Below are 11,749 nucleotides of genomic sequence, written 5' to 3'. Positions count from 1 at the left end.
GTCCACGATCTCAGTAAAACGCGAGAAATGTAACCGTTCAGATTATAAGCTTTCGCTTCTGTTTTTCATTAATCTGTTTTCCTTGAAAAAATGTATGAATATACATCTGCACAAACAAAGATCCTAATACAGGGGCGTGGGTATTGATGAAAAGCAAAGATAACGAACAATGATCAATTTCATAACTCCTATAAGGAATACAGAATAAAGAGTTGGGCAAACACGGACCCCTGGACATACCAGAGGTGGGATCAGGTGTCTAGGGGGACTAAGGATCTCGTGATGACCGGTCACACCTGCCGTGAACCCTGTCTTGATCAGGTAAACGGAGTAATTCGTAGTCAAAATCAATGTGCCAAGAACGACCTAACAACATGCAGCATGAAACACGATTGAAAGCATTTGACCCAATGATAGATTGTAATGGCACACTAGGTCATCATAACGACAATTTGCGAAATGCTGACTCTAAACGAGACTATTGAAACCCCTGTAACATCATCTTGTTTGTCAGTAGCCTGCCTCGATTTAAAAACTGATTATACGCAGAACAAGTTCTTGCGGATAATGGAATATTGCTACATGAATATGGAGGTTGACGACGGAGAAGCTGAAATCATCCCGTTTGTTGTTAGTTAATTTGCCGTTAATATTAATTTTCAATAAAATATCTAAGTACGAAGCAGATGTGGAGGACTCTATGGTGTCTTTATCTCGAGTTCACAGGGAAATATCGAATCGACATATGGATGAAAATGATGATTGTTTTAAAATATATGAAACGTCGTCGATATATTTAAACTTCGAGTAAGGCTACAGCAATATATTTTTTCTTGTCATGTAGAAGCTTTTGAATAAACTCTGCTTCATAAGAATATATAAACAGGTCAGATAAGAAAGGAATACAATTCGCGCCCATGGGAATTCCAACACTGTGTTGGAAGACCTGATCACCAAAGACTACGAAGATATTGTCAATGAGGAACTCCATCATATTTTTTAAAGTTGAAATTCAAAGTACTTGTGCATGGAATCAGAGTGGTGCTTAACAAAGTAAGTTTCACTTTTTGTTAATTTTCCGTTATTTTCACATGCAAACTAAGGTTATTTTCACATGTAAAATAAGATTGATTGTCCCCAATGATGGCAATCCACTCGTTTGGTGGTAGTAACGAATGGTAAAATGTAATAATGAATTGAAGGACAAACGGACCCCCCCCCCCCCTCCCTCCTATTTAGGAGTATGAAGTTTGGGCAAAGGAAAATTATTAGCTAGGTTCCTTTTCTGCTTGTCAACTAGAAGACAATTTTCCTCCGACTGTCCATACACTTTGAAAAACGATGCTAAGTGTATGCGTACTATTCTAAATCTTTCAAAAAGTGTGAATTAAATTGTTTTTGAAATTGGCAGCCACCTCGTATATAAATTAACAGTTTTAAATGAATATTAATTCTATACCCTTGCACACAGGGTTTTGACACAATCTAAGCAAATTGCTATATATAGTATACACTATATATACCAGTTTGCTTAGATTTTATCAAAACCCAGTGCCCTGGCACCTATATCAGCTTCTGTAGTATCCTAAACCGTTTTAGGATTGATTGGAACTCTTTTGGATTGGAAAGTAAAATAGTCATAACATGTGCGCGGGAAAATGGTGTTACAACCGTGACAATGCATTAGTTCGGAAGCAGGCCTAATGATTTTATGACGTAGTTTTATTATACAGATCATATTCTAACAAGGTATTATTATTCATTCGAATTTTTAATTACACCAACGGTAAATGTTGCATGCATGAAATTGTTTATTGAGAAGTATGCAGTTCCCATCCGTTCTACTTCGATCTGTACCGAGTCAGTCGTACTAGAGTAAGAACTGTGAAGCCCCCTCCCCATAAATTAAAAAGTTTACAGTTTGGTTCTACATATGTTTTGTTTGCCTTTCAATCGACTTTTACAATTTATTTGAGTTCAAAACCGTGTTCATTTTTATACTCCCGTCTAACTTCAAAGGTCTACTCGTTTGTACAGTCGTTTTACCAGTGGCGAATCGGTTTGTTGTCATGTCGTGCGCTCAACCTACATGGTCGAAGTTCCAAATGTTCTTGGTTGTTGTTTAATTTGTATTTCTATGCTTTTCAAATAAGTGGTACAAAAATTCCCAAAATATGAATGGTACAGGCACAGAAATGTCAATTACAACACCTCCCTATTTTCCTAGTTTCGAATTCATTTTTCAGTATCGAATCAAGCGCCCTCTACCGTTGCTGAGCCAATGAATAAAATCGACAGATCGAAATTATTGTTGAAATATGCCTTCAATAAAATTCTACATAAAGTATATTCATAAACATTACTTGTTGATTTAGATGAATTTTTTCTAAACTAAACACAGTATAAAAATTATGCATTTTATGATCAACTTTTTCGTGATATGCTCTATTAAAATTAAATAAACCATCTCTGAGCACAGGCACTCGACGTTTTAAATATCTATAATAAAAAAATTGTCTTTCTGTAAACATAATATTCACAAGGTTTATCACACCGCCATCTTGGTTTTCTGTTTTACAGATATAGGCAGTAAAGGACATTTGGATGTATAAATGTCACTGTGAACGTTTTAGAGTATACCCACTTGCGCGCGCATGTGTGTGTTGATTCAATATGTGAACTTTTCTTGCGTATGACATTTACTTTCAACTTTCAATACAACGAATGCATAAATAAGTGAAGTTATCATGTTTAACGTTGAAAAAAAAATGAATAAAGTATATACTAATAGAATAGTGTTCAAGATCCATTATCTCGCTCTCTATAACATATTTAATTTACTGCTAATTATAAAATTTACTATTTTTAATTTTATCGACCCATGAAAAAAGGGCTATCCCGAAATTATGTCAACTTCCATCCACTATTCAGCGATTTTTCGCATTTGAGAAGCAGTAGACGATATTTGACGGTTGATTATAGCCGATAAATGGACTTTATTTCCAGTTCACCATGACGATGCGAGAGGTAAGACCTTGACAGAGTTGCTTCTAATCGGTAGGGGTCTAATTATCATATTATATCAAACTTTTCGCCGAAATTTTCAAGCAATGCAGCTGGAAAAACAGAAAACCAAGATGGCAGTATGATATACCTTGTGAATACATATTATATTTACAGAAAGACAATTTTTTCTTCCCCTACCGACGAAGTCTAGGGGACTGTAGGTTTGCGCTCCGTCTGTCTGCACTTTTTTCTCTGTTCTTGCAGATATTTATTTTATATTTGGTATGTGGCTTTGCCATAACAAGTTACAGATCAAGTTGGAACTTCGTCTCGATCCGTTGATTTTTAGCTCACCTGAGCCAAAGGCTCAAGTGAGCTTTTCTAATCACATGTTGTCTGGCGTCCGTCTGTCTGTAAAGTTTTCACATTTTCATCTTCTTCTCATGAACCACTGGGCCAATTTCAACCAAACATGGCCAAAAGCATCCTTGGGTGAAGGGCTTTCAAGTTTGTTCAAATGAAGGGCCATGTCCCTTTCAAAGGGAAGATAATCACAAAAATGCAAAACTAGGGTGGGGTCATTTAAAAATCTTCTTCTCAAGAACCACTGGGCCAGAAGAGCTGAAATTTACCTGAAAGCTTCCTGACATATTGCAGATTCAAGTTTGTTCAAATCATGGCCCCCTGTGGTAGGATGGGGCCACAAGGGGGGATCAAAGTTTTACATACAAATATATAGGGAAAAACTTTAAAAATCTTCTTCTCAAGAACCACTAAGCCAGAAAAGCTGAGATTTACATGAAAGCTTCCTGACATAATGCAGATTCAAGTTTGTTCAAATCATGGCCCCCTGGGGTTGGATGGGGCCACAATAGGGGATCAAAGTTTTACATACAAATATATAGGAAAACTCTTTAAAAATCTTCTTAAGAACCACTGAGCCAGAAAAGCTGATTTTTACATGAAAACTTTCTGACATAGTGTAGATTCAAGTTTGTTCAAATCATGCCCCCCCCCCCCCCCAGGGGGGGGTAGGATGGGGCCACAAGTGGGGGGGGTAGGATGGGGCCACAAGTGGGGGGGGGTAGGATGGGGCCACAAGTGGGAGGGGGGTAGGATGGGGCCACAAGTGGGGGGGGGTTCAAAGTTTTACATACAAATATAGGAAAAAGCTTTAAAAATCTTCTCAAGAACCATTGGGCCAAAGAAGTTGGCATTTACATGAAAGCTTTCTGACATAGTGTAGATTCAAGTTTGCAAAGGGTAGTTTGGGCCATAATAGGGACTATTAGGTTTTACATGCAAATATATATGGAAAGTCTTCAGATATGGGCCAAGGTGACTCAGGTGAGCGATGTGGCCCATGGGCCTCTTGTTCACTTTGTTATGGCCCTTGGACTTTGAAAAATAGCATGAATAATCAGTTTTCCAGACTTTTTAGCTCACCTGAGCTGAAAGCTCAAGTGAGCTTTTCTGATCGCTTTTTGTCCGTCTGTTAAACTTTTCACATTTTCGACTTCTTCTCCAGAACCACTGGGCCAATTTCAACCAAACATGGCCAAAAGCATCCTTGGGTGAAGGGCTTTCAAGTTTGTTCAAATGAAGGGCCATGTCCCTTTCAAAGGGGAGATAATCACAAAAATGCAAAAATAGGGTGGGGTCATTTAAAAATCTTCTTCTCAAGAACCACTGGGCCAGAAGAGCTGAAATTTACCTGAAAGCTTCCTGACATATTGCAGATTCAAGTTTCTTCAAATCATGGCCCCCGGGGATAAGATGGGGCCCCAAGGGGGGATCAAAGTTTTACACACAAATATATAGGGAAAAACTTTAAAAATCTTCTTCTCAAGAACCACTAAGCCAGAAAAGCTGAGATTTACATGAAAGCTTCCTGACACAATGCAGATTCAAATTTGTTCAAATCATGGGCCCCGGGGGTTGGATGGGGCCACAATAGGGGATCAAAGTTTTACATACAAATATATAGGAAAAATGTTCTTCTCAAGAACCACTGAGCCAGAAAAGCAGATTTTTACATGAAAACTTTCTGACATAGTGCAGATTCAAGTTTGTTCAAATCATGGCCCCCGGGGGTAGGATGGGGCCACAAGGGGGATCAAAGTTTTACATACAAATATATAGGAAAAATCTTTTTCTCAATAACCACTGAGTCAGAAAAGCTGATATTTACAAGAAAGCTTTCTGACATAGTTCAGATTCAAGTTTGTTCAAATCATGGCCCCCCGGGGGGGAGGGGTAGGATGGGGCCACAAGTGGGGGGGGGGGGGTCAAAGTTTTGCATACAAATATAGGAAAAAGCTTTAAAAATCTTCTTCTCAAGAACCATTGGGCCAAAGAAGTTGACATTAATATGAAAGCTTTCTGACATAGTGTAGATTCAAGTTTGCAAAGGGTAGTTTGGGCCATAATAGGGACTAAGGTTTTACATGCAAATATATATGGAAAGTCTTCAGATATGGGCCAAGGTGACTCAGGTGAGCGATGTGGCCCATGGGCCTCTTGTATTTTGAATATAGATTCTTTATGGCAAGACCTTGTACACAATGGTGTTTGATCGTTTGAGCTTGGAAGTTTGACCTACTTATGATTAAAAATCTTACCTATTTAGTATCTCTTGAAGTATTTGAGATAGTTTCCATATACTGTATGTAGATTTCTTATGGTGAGGTCTTCATTTCATACCATGATCTATGAACTTGTGACCTTGGTCTTATCCAGAACTGCAAGGTCAAGTTAGTCATATTGGTTTTGAGGCATCTCTGTAATTTGAATTCCTTTTCAGTTATGTTGTGTTCCTTTGGGGCTAGGTTGGGGCCAAAGTATGGGGTCAAATTTTTTCCAGGGAATAAAGATTCATAAAAAAATCTTTTAAAAATCACAACAGCTGAACAATGGCATGGCCAAGGTGATTCAGGTGAGCATTGTGGCCCATGGGCTTCTTGTTTATCATATTCTTCATTGATGTAAACAGATGAACTTCATACTAGATGCAACTACATGTAGTTGAATTTCTAGGATAAGTCATGTTGATAAGATTATCAATTGGAACAGCCACACTAGTAAATTGATGGGTAAAGTGTGGGGTTTTTTGTTTTTCAGTTTTATGAAAAATGTCGGTCAACAGGGAAAGGAAGAGAAGAAAGGAAAGTGGATTGAGAAGGATATTTGAGCGTTCATTGAAAGAGCTGAAGACAAAAGTACACGTGGATGAAGAGGAACAACCGACTTCCTCTGTACATTCAGACAACACTCTCCAAATGGAATCGATCCCTAACACATTGCAGAAGAGCAGTGGTAAAAAAGAGGAAGATACAAATGCTGCAAAACAAAGAGAAGGACAGGAAAATGCCCCAGTAATGCTAAAACAGAAGGAGGCATATTCAGCTGCAAACAATGAACAGAAAATAAATGAAAATTTGAAGAAGTCTGAGGAGATTCAAGGAGATTCAGCAGTTTCTTATAACTTGAATAATTGTAACAGTAATTTGAAAGTAGGTGAACATATTTTAACTTATTGCAAGAAGAAAGGAGATTTTAACTCTCAAGTGATGGAGGATGAGAAAAATAAAATTGACTATCAGAGTGTTAAAGCATTATCCAGGAACAAAGATAAACAAGAAAGTGAAATACATAGGGGGTCCAAGAACAAAGATAATCAAGAAAGTGAAATACATAGGGGATCCAAGAACAAAGATAATCAAGAAAGTGAAATACATAGGGGGTCCAAGAACAAAGATAATCAAGAAAGTGAAATACAAAGGAGGTCAAAGAACAAAGATAATCAAGAAAGTGAAATACAAAGAGGGATGAAACTAAGACATAGCCCCAGAAGGAAGGAGACCAAGAGTGACAGGAGAGAAATTTACCCATTTTATAAAGCCAGGGAAAGCGAAAATAAAGGTCCAACTAGTAAGCATGCAGAGAGAAGAAGGCATAGGGTTGAAGATAAATTTCTTGGAAGGTCTAAGGGAAAAGAAAAAGAATCTGCATGCAAGTCAGTGGAGAAAAAAGAAACCCCTAGATCATTGAATGCTGAGTGGAATAAAAATCAACGTAGTGAAAGGAAGGGGTTTGGTACTCCAAGAATATGCGGAGAAGATTGGATGTCTGAGCTCATTGATGTTCCTAATGTACAACCAACAAAAATTATCATCCCCAATACTGAAGTTGTAAAAGAAAATACAAAGCTTAAAGAATGCTCCCCAACACTAGGACTAATACATCAATGTTCAAAGGATGAGGAATGCTCTCCAGCGACAAGACAAATACATCACAGTGGTGATGAACACGATCACACTAAATGTATGTCTGTATCAATGAATGATACTTATGACAACATCTGTGACAGATATGAGAAAACCATTTCTGATTCAAAATCTCAAACAAATGCAAATATTAGAAAAAATGATGATATGGATAAAAGTGTAATTATGCCATCAAAAACTACTGATATTCACGAGGAAGAACTCTGGGAATGTCAAGAGGTACCAAGTGCAACAGAAAATATTTTGAAAGAAGATAAGTTTTGTGATGATGATTTGAGAAAGACAGAAAGTATGTTGGAAACTATTAAGGAAGAGAATGAATCTTCATACAAAGAGACAGGCATTAAACATATAATGGATAAAAGATTTAATGTTCAAGACACAGAGAAGTCAGTTTCTGAGAATGAAGCAGTAAAGGATGATAAACAGAGGAATAGTGATGATATAGTGGTGATCAGGAAGGAAGATCAGGAGAAAGTCTCTTCACAAGATTGTAATGAGGATTGGATGGCTACAGAGGGTGATCCTCATACAAAGAAATGTTTGGAGGATGTTGATAACGTGGAGGCAGCTGACATTTTAGGTAACTCTGAAGAAACCCTATCCTTTGAAGGTGAAGATAATTCCTGTGCACAGGATCACAAGGACCCAGATGATAGCCCAGCAACAGGAAACTCTTCATCATTGTTCTCTGAATCAAATGTATCTTCTGTAGAAGAATGGAGTAGGGACATTCAGGATCAAGAAGATTTCTCCAACACATACCATATTTTATTACATGATAAAATCGCTGCTTTAAAAAACAGAATTCCTACGAGTTCACAATCACTTCACAGACGACAAGTAGGGGGATTTAGATGTAGAGGTAAACACAGACAAAGTCCAAGTCCCTTCCAAACATATCTGAAGACCATTCTCCCAGGGGATGAAACAAGTACATGTATTGAGCAAGAAAATAGTGTCAAATTTAAAGAGGAAGACCTCAAAGACAGTTGTACAGGAGTGATTGACAAAAAGCAGGTTGATTTAAGTAGAAAAGATTTCATTGAACAAAAGACTGAGGAAAGCTATTCTTCCTCAGTATGCACCAAAAGAGATCTAAAGTCTAAATGTAAGTGGCCCACTGCCAGGCAACCCCCAGGATTCCTAACCAGGACTCCTTCCCTACCCATGATGGAGTCTGGACCGGTTTCATCATCAGTTGCTTCATTTGATGGAAAGATGGTAGACAGTAGAAAAACATTAGAACTGTGTGAAAAACTAAATGAATATGCTAGTATGTCGGTTAGAGACCAGGAATCCGAAGAGAAAATGAAAATATCTGGTTTGTCAGCTTCTTTCTATGGAGATGAAGTGCATGCCACTTCAGCTGATGTTAAGAAAGATGTAAGTGAAATTGATGATCTTGTCAGTGGAGGTGAAAACTGGGAGGACAGTACATTGGATGCAGAGAATATGGAGTCCCTCAGTTTAAAGAATCAACTTGCTACTGAAGCCATGGTTCCAAATGACACAGTTATTGTAAGCAAATTTCCTGAAGAATCAGGTCCTGAACAATGGGTTCCAGAAGACCAAGAAGCCTTTACTTCTGGCACAGAAAGTCTGGGTATTCAGCATCCTTCTAATAGTCTGTGTAATTCTCAGAATACGCTGAGTGGAATACCAACAATATCAGAGTATGAAACCAGTGTGAAGGATGGGGATTTAGACTCTCAGTATGAGGATTCCATAGAAGATGGATTTCATAAAAATTCCTCCCAGGGTGTTACTGCACAGAGTGAAAGTGATGATAGTTTATCAATGTACAACAGAAGCACCAAACAGAATTTGGAGGAAAGTTTGCAAAACACTGATGTCAAAATGGAAGGAAGCAAAGATCTGTCGCCAAGGAATAGGAAGACTGTTCACAAGGGTGTAGCGAATTATAGAAATGGATTGAATTGTGAATGCCCTGCAGAATGTGTTCAGTTCTGGATGTGGAGAAACTGTTTGTGTCAGGCTCCATACTTGTGCAGCATAGAGACTGAAACAAATGAACATCCATCAAGAAACTGTGAATTAAACAGAGCATGTAGGTTTCAGTTCCACTCTGAAAAATGAAAAGATAATTCTCACTATTTAATTGATTACAACATTTCTGTCAAACTTGTATATGAATTAATGTAAAAGAGATGACTGCATGCAGGTATGGTATTTTAACACTATTTAAATGCATGGTCATTTCAGATGTTTACCCAGTTGACCAGAACAACAATCCACCAGCTTCTGTTGGAAATTTAAAAGTGAATATTGATGAATCTGTCTTGAAGAAATGGAGACTGGCTGGCTTTTGGTCAGATGCCCCTGTACATCATTCTGCAGGTTTGATTTTTGTGTGTCGAGTTAATAGGACTGGGTCCTGCAGCAGAGTTTTGTATTGAAATGTAATATACACCTGTACTCTGTTTTAGAAAATGAATTTTTATGCCCTTGGAATAAAAAATTTGGGGGCATATATTTATTTTGCCTGTCTGTGGCAAAAAACATTAACATTGGTCATATCTTTTACACTATAAGAGGCAGAGCTTTGGAATGTGTATTTCTTGTGGCAAGACCTTTCCATTAACACCAAATTCTTTGACCTTTAACCCGGTTCCACTTTGTTGTAATCCAGGGTCATCAGTGTTTCACAAACATACCTTATTATGTATCTCCTTCCCAGAAGGGGGACATATTGTTTTAGTGTGAATTCTTATTCCTCTTCTTCTTCCGCTTCTTCTTGCTCTTCTCATACAAAGTTTGTCCAGGTCATAACTTTTTTGTCTTTTGACATAGGCCTTTGATATTTGGTATGTTGGGTATACCATGATAAGACAGTGTGTCGAGTAACATTTTGATGGCCTTGACCTTTTATGTAAAGGTCAATTAATAGAATTTTTTGGGCATTTTTTTTTTTTGGTCCAGATTATAACTTTTTATCTCACCTGAGCTCAAGTGAGCTTTTCTGATCGCCTGTTGTTCGTAGTCTGTCTGTAAACTTTTTAGCTCACCTGAACCGAAGGTTCAAGTGAGCTTTTCTGATCACATTTTGTCCGGCGTCCGTCTGTCTGTCTGTCCGTAAACTTTTCACATTTTCATCTTCTTCTCATGAACCACTGGGCCAATTTCAACCAAACATGGCCAAAAGCATCCTTGGGTGAAGGGCTTTCAAGTTTGTTCAAATGAAGGGCCATGTCCCTTTCAAAGGGGAGATAATTACAAAATGCAAAACTAGGGTGGGGTCATTTAAAAATCTTCTTCTCAAGAACCACTGGGCCAGAAGAGCTGAAATTTACCTGAAAGCTTCCTCACAAATTGCAGATTCAAGTTTGTTCAAATCATGGCCCCCGGTGGTAGGATGGGGCCACAAGGGGGGATCAAAGTTTTACATACAAATATATATAGGGGAAAACTTTAAAATCTTCTTCTCAAGAACCACTAAGCCAGAAAAGCTGAGATTTACATGAAAGCTTCCTGACATAATGCAGATTCAAGTTTGTTCAAATCATGGGCCCCTGGGGTTGGATGGGGCCACAATAGGAGATCAAAGTTTTACATACAAATATATAGGGAAAATCTTTAAAAATCTTCTTATCAAGAACCACTAAGCCAGAAAAGCTGATTTTTACATGAAAACTTTCTGACATAGTGCAGGTTCAAGTTTGTTCAAATCATGGCCCCCGGGGGTAGGATGGGGCCACAAGGGGGGATCAAAGTTTTACATACAAATATATAGGGGGAAACTTTAAAAATCTTCTTCTCAAGAACCACTAAGCCAGAAAAGCTGAGATTTACATGAAAGCTTCCTGACATAATGCAGATTCAAGTTTGTTCAAATCATGGGCTCCGGGGGTAGGATGGGGCCACAATAGGGGATCAAAGTTTTACATACAAATATATAGCAAAAATGTTCTTCTCAAGAACCACTGAGCCAGAAAAGCAGATTTTTACATGAAAACTTTCTGACATAGTGCAGATTCAAGTTTGTTTAAATCATGGCCCCCGGGGGTAGGATGGGGTCGCAAGGGGGATCAAAGTTTTACATACAAATATATAGTTAAAATCTTTTTCTCAATAACCACTGAGTCAGAAAAGCTGATATTTACAAGAAAACTTTCTGACATAGTTCAGATTCCATTTTGTTCAAATCATGGCCCCCGGGGGGTAGGATGGGGCCACAAGTGGGGGGAGGGGGGGGGGTCAAAGTTTTACATGCAAATATAGGAAAAAGCTTTAAAAATCTTCTTCTCAAGAACCATTGGGCCAAAGAAGTTGACATTTACATGAAAGCTTTTTGACATAGTGTAGATTCAAGTTTGCAAAGGGTAGTTTGGGCCATAATAGGGACTAAGGTTTTACATGCAAATATATATGGAAAGTCTTCAGATATGGGCCAAGGTGACTCAGGTGAGCGATGTGGCCCATGGGCCTCTTGTTAT

General features: G+C 38.2%; 1 protein-coding gene across 1 annotated transcript in view; it reads left to right on the top strand.

Moving 5' to 3' along the window:
- Positions 1-1,638: 1,638 nt before the first annotated feature.
- LOC125669048 (uncharacterized) overlaps positions 1,639-11,749 on the top strand; it is a 39,846-nt gene continuing 29,735 nt past the window's right edge. The window contains exons 1-3 of the mRNA XM_056163034.1: positions 1,639-1,749; positions 6,127-9,363; positions 9,519-9,653. Of these exons, the coding sequence (XP_056019009.1) occupies positions 6,138-9,363; positions 9,519-9,653 (3,361 nt within the window). The 5' untranslated portion in view covers positions 1,639-1,749; positions 6,127-6,137. The remainder of the gene's footprint in view (positions 1,750-6,126; positions 9,364-9,518; positions 9,654-11,749) is intronic.

This window comes from Ostrea edulis, chromosome 4, assembly GCF_947568905.1.
Source record: "Ostrea edulis chromosome 4, xbOstEdul1.1, whole genome shotgun sequence".
Classification (NCBI taxonomy): domain Eukaryota; kingdom Metazoa; phylum Mollusca; class Bivalvia; order Ostreida; family Ostreidae; genus Ostrea; species Ostrea edulis.
Note: the sequence above shows the minus strand (reverse complement) of the source record. Positions and strands in the feature narration are given on the sequence as shown.